At 39.0% G+C, this 10959-nt stretch overlaps 1 protein-coding gene across 1 annotated transcript in view; it reads right to left on the bottom strand.

The window, feature by feature from the left end:
* Positions 1-3344: 3344 nt before the first annotated feature.
* ctdp1 (CTD (carboxy-terminal domain, RNA polymerase II, polypeptide A) phosphatase, subunit 1) overlaps positions 3345-10959 on the bottom strand; it is a 124939-nt gene continuing 117324 nt past the window's right edge. Inside the window, exon 13 of the mRNA XM_062047483.1 lies at positions 3345-5765. Coding sequence (XP_061903467.1) covers positions 5618-5765 — 148 coding nt within the window. The 3' untranslated portion in view covers positions 3345-5617. The remainder of the gene's footprint in view (positions 5766-10959) is intronic.

Below are 10959 nucleotides of genomic sequence, written 5' to 3'. Positions count from 1 at the left end.
CTCTCATGTAGAGGATCTTTGTCTAGCATATCTGCAGGCGGTCCTAAAAAGAGCAGAGCACTCTGGTTATACAAAGGATCTTTGAATAATGTTTTGCAATAGGTGCTAAAAATTGTTGACTCCTGTTATATAGAGGATTAGAGATATCCGATAATGGCTTTTTTGCCGATATCCGATATTGTCCAACTCTTAATTACCGGTTCCGATATCAACCGATACCGATATATACAGTCGTGGAATTAACACATTATTATGCCTAATTTTGTTGGGGCGGTATAGCTCGGTTGGTAGAGCGGCCGTGCCAGCAACTTGAGGGTTCCAGGTTTGATCCCCGTTTCCGCCATCCTAGTCACTGCCGTTGTGTCCTTGGGCAAGACACTTTACCCACCTGCTCCCAGTGCCACCCACACTGGTTTAAATGTAACTTAGATTGGGTTTCACTATGTAAAACCACTTTGAGTCACTAGAGAAAAGCGCTATATAAATATAATTCACTTCACTTAGTTGTAATGCCCTGCTGGAAGCATTCAACAATGTAACAAGGTTTTCCAAAATAAATCAATTCAAGTTAGCACTGCCATATTTATTATTGAAGTCACAAAGTGCATTATTTTTTTTAACATGCCTCAAAACAGCAGCTTGGAATTTGGGACATGCTCTCCCTGAGAGAGCATGAGGAGGTTGAGGTGGGCGGGGTTGTGGGGTAGCGGGGGGTGTATATTGTAGCGTCCCGGAACAGTTAGTAATGCAGGGGGTTCTGGGTATTTGTTCTGTTGTGTTTATGTTGTGTTACGGTGCGGATGTTCTCCCGAAATGTGTTTGTCATTCTTGTTTGGTGTGGGTTCACAGTGGTGCATATTTGTAACAGTGTTAAAGTTGTTTATACGGTCACCCTCAGTGTGACCTGTATTGCTGTTGACCAAGTATGCCTCGCATTCACTTGTGTGTGTGAAGAGCCATAGGTATTATGTGATCGGGCCGGCACGCAAAGGCAGTGCCTTTAAGGTTTATTGGCGCTCTGTACTCCTCCCTACGTCCGTGTACACAGCGGCGTTTTAAAAAGTCATAAATTTTATTTTTTGAAACAGATACCGATAATTTCCGATATTACTTTTTAAAGCATTTATCGCCGATAATATCGGCAGCCCGATATTATCGGACATCTCTAAAGGATCTTTGATTAGTGTTTTTGCAATACGCCAGAAAATAAAACCTGAGCACTCCTGTCATTTAGAGGATCTTTGATGAGCATTTTTGCAGTAGGTCTTAAAAAATATTGAATACTCCGGACATAAAGATAATTTTTGACAAATATTTTTGCAGTAGATATCTAAAAACAGCAGAAAACTCCTGTTAAAGAAGATATTTGAGTGTGCTGCTGTTTTTTTTAGGACCTACAACAAAAACACTTGTCAGAGGATTTCTGCCTAGCATTTCTACAGGAGGTTTGGTGGTAGCGGGGGTGTATATTGTAGCGTCCCGGAAGTGTTAGTGCTGCAAGGGGTTCTGGGTATTTGTTCTGTTGTGTTTATGTTGTGTTACGGTGCAAATGTTCTCCCAAAATGTGTTTGTCATTCTTGTTTGGTGTGGCTTCACAGTGTGGCGCATATTTGTAACAGTGTTAAAGTTGTTTATACGGCGACCCTCAGTGTGACTGTAGTGGATTGTCCGAAGCTTAAACAGCAACAAAAGTGAGTTTAGTACAAAAAGTTTATTTACCCTTAGTCAAAAGTGCAAGTCGGATTGAGCTGTCCCTGCAGACAAACAAAACGTCCTCCGGAGTACACACAAAAAAAAGAAATCTCTCTAGAGTCCTGGTCTCCTGGCCATTTTATCTGTTTCTTCGTGCGTCAATCTGTTTTCCTCGTGCGTCACGGTCTTGTGGTTTTCGACATGTTTGTTTTGCAACATCCTTGAATCCCTTAATCATACTTAGACAATCAAAACATTTTGTAGACAGGTTGGCACGACTTCATATTCAACTTTGTCCTCCATCTGGTCTATTCAATGGTATAGAATAGAAGAGAAATGTAATGAGCAGACATTCTTAATAGACACGAAATATAGTTCAAAGGTCAGAAATTCTACTACATGACCTGTATGGCTGTTGACCAAGTATGCATGGCATTCACTTGTGTGTGAGTGTGTGTAAAAGCCGCATGTATTATGTGACTGGGCCGGCACGCTGTTTGTATGGAGGAAAAGCGTACGTGACGACAGGATGTAGAGGACGCTAAAGGCAGTGCCTTTAAGGCACGCCCCCAATAATATTGTCCGGGTGGAAATCGGGAGAAATTCGGGAGAATGGTTGCCCCGGTAGATTTTCGGGAGGGGCACTGAAATTCGGGAGTCTCCCGGGAAAATCGGGAGGTTGAAACTGATACCGATAATTTCCGATATTAAAATTGAAAGCATTTATCGGCCGATAATATAATGTGCATTGTCCTACGTAACAAAGATAAATAATAAATCAAATGGCGACTTCCTATCAAGAGTTTTATTTCACATCTAGGAACAAGCTTATTGGTGTGTCTGGTGGGACAGGCGAAAGTTAAGTCAGAGAAAATTTTGTTGTTTATAAATTATTTAATGTTTTGTTCGGTCCGACAGCAAATACGACACGAACCGGTACCGGTCCAGGACCTGCAGTAGGGCACCACTGATATAGCGTATTTTTACATAGTAACTCCTACAAAACAGCAGATCACTCCTGTCATATTGTGGTTATTTGTTTAGTATTTTTGCAGTAGGTTTTTCTTGAGCTGACCGCTATAATAAAATCAATTTTCCTATCAGGACTTTGTCATTCTTACATTGTATAGATTAATTCCTGACTCTTTAAGGACCCACGGTCACATTCTCGGTCGAACATTTCCATTAAAATGTGTCTTTTAATAGCCTGATGGCTGACTTTGCACTGTTGCATTCAGGGTATAATCAAGCTGGCACCTGCCGGGGCCATTACACAGCCTGACAAGATGATGAGAGCCATAGAACAGATGGCAAGGCGCGCTATTGGTGGACACCTTAGAAGCAGCACCATGACATCATTGTTCATAAAGAGACATGAAAACAACTCCTATTATTACGTTCCCTAAACTCATGCATGTCTGAACACCTCCTCTTGTCTAATGACCCTGCCTGTCTTAAGCTGGCCTAACAGCTCAGCGATGGTCTTTGTGACAAAAGGAGCCATTAGGAGAGAGTCTCACTGTGTCGTACGGCGTGATTGCCACTGTCACACCGCAGCAAAAAGCTAATGGATGGAGCATCACTGGGAAATAAATCTATAGCAACATTTTTGTTTTTAATATAAACATCTTTATTTAGACAAAGTAGCTCTCTTGGTATATCTAATCTATTTGTTTGTGACTAAAAAACACAACAAAACACGAGTACAAAGTGAAATAAGAACGTGAAATGACAGCTGTATTTAATACTGGAGCCAGGATAAGGTTGATGTGAAAATGAAAAATATGATAACCTCAACATGGTTATTTCTGATGTAGCTCAATGAGGGCACCTTTCAAAACAAAATGTCTATACATAAATATATTTGTATTTTTTTAAGCTGATTTCTTTATACAAACATTATTTCAGACTTCCTTGAATGTTTTGTTGTAAATATGTTTTTCAGGGATTCTTGCGACACAGCTTTAAAATAAAGATACATTAGAAATATCTTTTTTTTTTTATATATATATATACACTACCGTTCAAAAGTTTGGGGTCACATTGAAATGTCCTTATTTTTAAAGGAAAAGCACTGTACTTTTCAATGAAGATAACTTTAAACTAGTCTTAACTTTAAAGAAATACACTCTATACATTGCTAATGTGGTAAATGACTATTCTAGCTGCAAATGTCTGGTTTTTGGTTCAATATCTACATAGGTGTATAGAGGCCCATTTCCAGCAACTATCACTCCAGTGTTCTAATGGTACAATGTGTTTGCTCATTGGCTCAGAAGGCTAATTGATGATTCCGTCAGTCTACCCCAGGGCAGCTGTGGCTACGAAAGTAGTTTACCACCACCAGGTGTGAATGAATGATGGGTTTTTAACATGTAAAGCGGCTTTGGGTACTTAGAAAAGCGCTATATAAATCCCAGGTATTATTATTATTAGAAAACCCTTGTGCAATCATGTTCACACATCTGAAAACAGATTAGCTCGTTACAGAAGCTACAAAACTGACCTTCCTTTGAGCAGATTGAGTTTCTGGAGCATCACATTTGTGGGGTCAATTAAACGATCAAAATGGCCAGAAAAAGAGAACTTTCATCTGAAACTCGACAGTCTATTCTTGTTCTGAGAAATGAAGGCTATTCCACAAAATTGTTTGGGTGACCCCAAACTTTTGAACGGTAGTGTATGTTGCTCAGTGCAGTGTTTTTCAACCACTCGAAGGCCGCCCATAAAAAAAATGGGTACTTAGTTGTAATACACTTTTCCACCACTTGTGGCAGTGATGACAGTATTAAACAAGCAGAAGAAGTCTGGAGCTAAAATCGTAGAAAAGTTTCTGAAGCGCAAAAAATATGACAAAAGTGGTCAAGCTGTATTTTCATTTGCACTTAAATTTTATTGACAGTTTAGTTACGAATCATGTATATTATTAATATTTATCATTAAATTAGTAAGAATTTATTTATTTTAGCACTGCGTAATTGTATGTGTATTTATTTTTCTTTTGCAGTACATTTGATATGTATTTTTGCAATCAGCCTGACCTAAGCCTGTGTGATCAACACATGGTTTCATATCGGTTAACAAGGTTCATCCTGTTTAACTGTGAGTCGGTTAGATATAATTATTGAATATGATTAAAATCAAAAGTAAGATTACTATTTCAGAGTTAATATTTAAATGGGCCCTGGTTCCCTCTGTAGTGGCAAAGTTGGGCCCCGAGGTCAAAAAGGTTAAGGACCCTTGGCTTAGTGCCTAAACAAATATGCATTCTACCATTCATTATGACACCTATTTGTGGTAAAAATACATCACAAGGATTTAGCAAATAAAGGTAAATCAAATCACTGCTAACAGGTGTAGTAAAAAAAAAAAAACTCCTAATAATGTTCATATTTTCACTTCAAATAGTCAATTTGTACCTCACTTCCTTCCAGTGGTAGAAGCTGCTGCGTAGAATGTCGCTTTTAAAACCACCAAGTATGAAAGATGATTGGCTCCAGTGTAATTTGTCCCAAAAAAACTGAGAACAACAAGAAGGTCGGGTTGAGTTAAAAGGTCAAAGTGCACGAAAAGCGTGTTTAAAAAAAAAAAAAAATCACATGACATCGTCCTCTACTGTATGTACAAAATGATGTGAGAAGTCAAAAAAGTGAAATTTAGCTGCACAACTTCAAATTCTTTGGCATGAGCGGACACATTTAGAAGGTTTATCGCCACTTTATTCTAAATAAATAATTACAAAAAGTTAAAAGTATATTCATTTTTTCCCCCTACCATTTATTTTCTTCACAATAAAATAATTGACGCCCGCCTGAAAAAAAAGAGAGGGCGATCATGACAAATATTAACGCTACGAAACACAGCAATACTGTACAGGACATTCATTCTTCTTTTAATAATAATTACAGCTTGTCAGCGTCCCACGTCACATAAAGTCATTAAGCTCCGCCTCCAACGCCGCTGCCATCTCGTCAGCCTCTGAGGAACTGCCATCCTCCTCCTCTTCTTCTTTAGAGGACTCGTCAGTCTTGTCCTCATCTTCCATGGCATCATCGTGCTTTCGCTTGCAGCCCCTGTGTGGACAAGAAGCAACGTTTTAGAGAGGAGATCTTTGCCAAACTCGTATAATAACGGCAACTAGTCGAGAACCCTGACCTAACGGCTTGTATAATAACAACCGCATCCTTCAAATAGTCAAATCCAAACTGATTCTCACTTACATTGGAAGGAAAATGAGCTCCTGTGATGTCGTCTGCAAACAGGAAGTGGAGGAAAAATGCGACGCTTTGATGTTCCCGGTGAATGCAAAAGGATGACAACATACCCCGACAGGCAGGACAACAACAAAAGAAGGAAATCATCTGATGGTTGGAGCACAGCACGGCCCCTTAAGACTTACAATTAAAACACATGCGTGCACTAACGCACACGCGCACACACTGAGCAAAGAAATTGAAACGAATTGAGAGAAGCTGCTCAGAAGTAATTATTTAAAAAGTCCACAACAATTAAGTTAAAAGTTAAAGTACCATTGATTGTCACACACACACTAGGTGCGGCGAAATTATTCTCTGCATTTGACCCATCACCCTTGATCACCCCCTGGGAGGTGAGGGGAGCAGTGAGCAGCAGCGGTGGCCGCGCCCGGGAATCATTCTTGGTGATTTAACTCCCCAATTCCAACCCTTGATGCTGAGTGCCAAGCAGGGATGTAATGGGTCCCATTTTTATAGTCTTTGGTATGACTCGGCTGGGGTTTGAACTCACAACCTACCGATCTCAGGGCGGACACTCTAACCCGGACCTGGGCAAATTAAGGCCCGGGGGCCACATGCGGCCCGTTAAGCTTTTCAATCTGGCCCGCCGGACTTTCCCAAATAATGTTTTTAGATCGTTCAACTGTAGCTGCCATTATGATGTGCAGGGATGTTTTCTAATAAGTCTTGAACTATACAAAGTATTTCAATGGTTGAACTCTGCGCTTTAGCATGATATACTAGCTAATATGGTAATCTAATTAGTTACTATGGTCATCAAATTAGTTACTATGGTCATCTAATTAGTTACTATGGTAATCTAAGTCACAGCAGCTCAGACGAGGCACCAAGCAGTGTGAGTGGGGAGCGTTTCCACAGAGAATTTCCGGAGCAGCCAGCCTGAAATATGGGTGTCAAGGAGGGAAGGAGATTTTTACATCAAAGTTCTAAAGCTTATTGATATATCAGATGTATCAGATTGTAGGTGGGAGTTTTTTACCCTTTGCGTTCATATTTTGCGGTGTTCATTGCATTTTTGTTGCGTTTCGCTTGATTGTGAAACATGTAGACCGAGAGGGGGTGTGACGTTCATATGTTGTCAATATTCAGTGTTTTATCGTCCATAGTTAATATTGTAAACCCCACATCCTTTATTTTCATGTACATTCTGGGTGTCTCATTCAGTACAAAAAAAGTAAAATTCCATTCTGCTTTTTAAGGCGGTCTGTCATAACGTTTTTAGCATTTAATCAGACATTCTTGTTAGGTTTTGTATTAGTGTTCCTAAAAATAGATATACCGGCCCCCAGACACATTATTTTCTCTAAATATGGCCCCCCGAGTCAAAATAATTGCCCAGGCCTGCTCTAACCACTTGGCCACTGAGTAGGTACAGGGAATACAAGTTTATTCTTATAAAATATACTCTGCATTGCCAACTATATTCGTATACTTTTTTTTTTGCAGTATACTCAAATATGGATGTGTTTATCAAAAACAAAAACATTCTAAAACCAAAGTGCCATACTTTAATGAATGCGGCTGCACGTCCAATAGAAATAATTCAATAATCAATATTCAATAATAATGACGGCGGATTGACTTGACTAAATGTATTTGATGATTTTTCTATGTAATTCCTTGTTTTGTTGCTTAAATCTCCTCTTTAAAAAAACTTCTAAAAATATTTTTTTTCACCAAAAAGGAGACATGTACAGATTATCATACACGTACGAAAACATTTCATTTTTTCTATATAAAAATGTACATACCATACCATTAAAAAATACAATTTGAAAGTTATGTTTAACTGTCGAGAAGCAATCGCATTCATTATAGGATGTGTTTATTTGAGCATGTTTTGACTTGGTTGGTTAATTGAGTCTTACTATTGATTTATATTATAAGAAGTGACATTATAAATGACTGGAGAGGAACAGTCGCGTACATTCTAGGACATCTGTTTGATTGAGTGGGTGTGACGCAGGTTTTGACTTGGCGGATTTTTTGCCAACTTTGTATTTATTTATTTTTTTTATGAATGTGATGTCTATCTCATATAACTGCAGAGAAGCATTTTTTGACTTTCTATTGGTTTATTTGACAAAAGGGGATGCTAATATATAAAACTGGCAAGGAGCAATCAACAGTTATAGAACACTTGTTTATTTGAATAAGTGTAGCATGGGTTTTGACTTTGATTTGATTATTTTGGAGTCGTTTCATGTCATTTCATTTTTTATTTATCTCCTTCATTGATCTTTGAACAACAGACAATTAAACCTCAGCAACTAGACACACATGTACACACCAATGCCTGAGAAGGAACAGGATGAAGAAAATCTTATATTTTCCTGCCCCCTTCAACATAATACGTAGTCTTACTTAATGGATAGCATACAAACCAAACGAATACATCCAAATATAATGAAAACAAACAAAAAACACTCACAAAAAAAAACACAACAAGTGCAAAACTTCATGAAGTACAAACCGAACAAAAAAAAGTAATATACACCTCACGGGATGATACAAAACAAATACAAAACTAGAGAAAAAAATAAGTTAAATAATAAATATAAAGCAAAATGTAAACACTTATGGCTGTCCATATGATCTTATTGTTCTGTCTTTATATTATTTTTTCAATTGGAATACATTGTTACAGTCTTTTATGTCATTGTAAAGAGAATTCCATAGTTTAACCCCCACCACTGATGTACACATTTGTTTTAAAGGCCTACTGAAACCCACTACTACCGACCACGCAGTCTGATAGTTTATATATCAATGATGAAATCTTAACATTGCAACACATGCCAATACGTCCGGGTTAACTTATAAAGTGCAATTTTAAATTTCCCGGGAAATATCCGGCTGAAAACGTCTCGGTATGATGACGTTTGCGCGTGACGTCATGGATTGAACGGAGGTATTGGGACACCATTGTGTCCCAATACAAACAGCGGCTGTTTTCATCGAAAAATTCCACAGTATTCTGGACATCTGTGTTGGTGAATCTTCTGCAATTTGTTTAATGAACTATGGAGACAGCAAAGAAGAAAGCTGTAGGTGGGATCTGTGTATTAGCGGCTGGCTACAGCTACACAACCAGGAGGACTTTGAGTTGGATAGCAGACGCGCTATCCGACGCTAGCCGCCGACCGCACCGATGATCGGGTGAAGTCCTTTGATAGCCGTCGATCGCTGGAACGCAGGTGTGCACTGGTCGTGATGAGCAGATGAGGGCTGGCGTATGTGGAGAGCTAATGTTTTTAGCATAGCTCTGTCGAGGTCCCGTAGCTAAGTTAGCTTCAATGGCGTCGTTAGCAACAGCATTGCTAGGCTTCGCCAGGCTGGACAGCATTAACAGTGTGGTTACAGGTCCAGGGTTTGGTTCGGTGTCTCCTGATAGTAGAAGTAATAGTAGTATTGTTGATCTTCTGTCTATCCTTCCAGTTAGGGGCATGTTTCTTCTGCTTCTATCCGCAGTTAAGCATGATGCTATCACGTTAGCTCAGAAGCTAAAGTGCTTCACCGATGTATTGTTGTGGAGATAAAAGTCACTGTGCATGTCCATTTCGCGTTCTCGACTCTCGTTTTCAAGAGGATATAGTATCCGAGGTGGTTTGAAATACAAATCCGTGATCCACAATAGAAAAAGGAGAAAGTGTGGAATCCAATGAGCCCTTGTACCTAAGTTACGGTCAGAGCGAAAAAAGATACACCCTGGCGTCCTGCACTGCACTCTAATCCTTCACTCTCACTTTCCTCATTCACAAATCTTTCATCCTCGCTCAAATTAATGGGGTAATCGTCGCTTTCTCGGTCCGAATCGCTCTCGCTGCTGGTGTAAACAATGTGCAGATGTGAGGAGCTCTTCAACCTGTGACGTCACGCTACTTCAGGTAAGGCAAGGCTTTTTTATCAGCGACCAAAAGTTGCGAACTTTATCGTCGATGTTCTCTACTAAATCCTTTCAGCAAAAATATGGCAATATCGCGAAATGATCAAGTATGACACATAGAATGGACCTGCTATCCCCGTTTAAATAAGAAAATTTCATTTCAGTAGGCCTTTAAAGTTGTCCTTGGATACTGATGTTTGAATCAAGTTCTTTCATAAAATGTGATGGGTATCATTACAGCACAGGAGCAACCGCATTAATTATAGAACACGTGTTTTCATTCCTATAAGTGTGGTGTGGGTTTTGCTTTTGATTGGATTTTTTTTTTTGTCTTAATTTATTTATTTTATAAAAGGTGGCTCTCTCATGTACAACTGGCGAGGAGCAATCACATTACATTTTGGACATGTGTTTATTTGAATAACTGTGGTGTAAGCTTTGCTTTGGATTGGAATATTTTGTTGTCTTTTCATCAATGTGTTTATTAAAAGGTGACGTTATCGCATACATCTGGCAAGGAGTAATCACATTAGTTATAGGACACTTGTTTATTTGGATAAGTGTGGCGTAAATTTAGCTTTTGGTTGGTTGGTTGAAATTTATTTCGAACATGTATACAGTATCAATGTGATACATCACATATTTTACATATTTTCTTCACAACATGTCACAACAAATGAATAATAATAAAAATAATTTTATTTTTTTAATCAATTGAAAATGTTACAAATAAGAATCGTAATGCATTCGAAAATCGACTACTAATTATTGAATGTTGATTAGAGCTTTAAGGATATGTACTTGTGAATATCTTGGTCGGGTCCATACTTCCACCACGATGACTAGAAATGGAGTGCCCACTTGTCGGTAGAACAGGTTGCTCTAGCAGTAAACATGCCTTCCATCTTTCAAAATAAACCACTTGGGCTTCTCCTCCAAAATCGAGGAGTTCTTTGCATCATGCTAATGAGGAGTGTAAGGGTCTACGTCTTATTGTTGAGGGGATCTGACACCAAGCCCCTTCCCCTTCTCATTAGACCACAGTGCTGTCACACAGCCTCCCACCACAGCAGGACTGTGGTTTGGAGTTCATTAAAGGTTAGA

This window comes from Entelurus aequoreus, linkage group LG05, assembly GCF_033978785.1.
Source record: "Entelurus aequoreus isolate RoL-2023_Sb linkage group LG05, RoL_Eaeq_v1.1, whole genome shotgun sequence".
Classification (NCBI taxonomy): Eukaryota; Metazoa; Chordata; class Actinopteri; order Syngnathiformes; family Syngnathidae; genus Entelurus; species Entelurus aequoreus.
The sequence above is the reverse complement of the archived record's forward strand: the minus strand, read 5'-3'. Positions and strand labels throughout refer to the sequence as shown.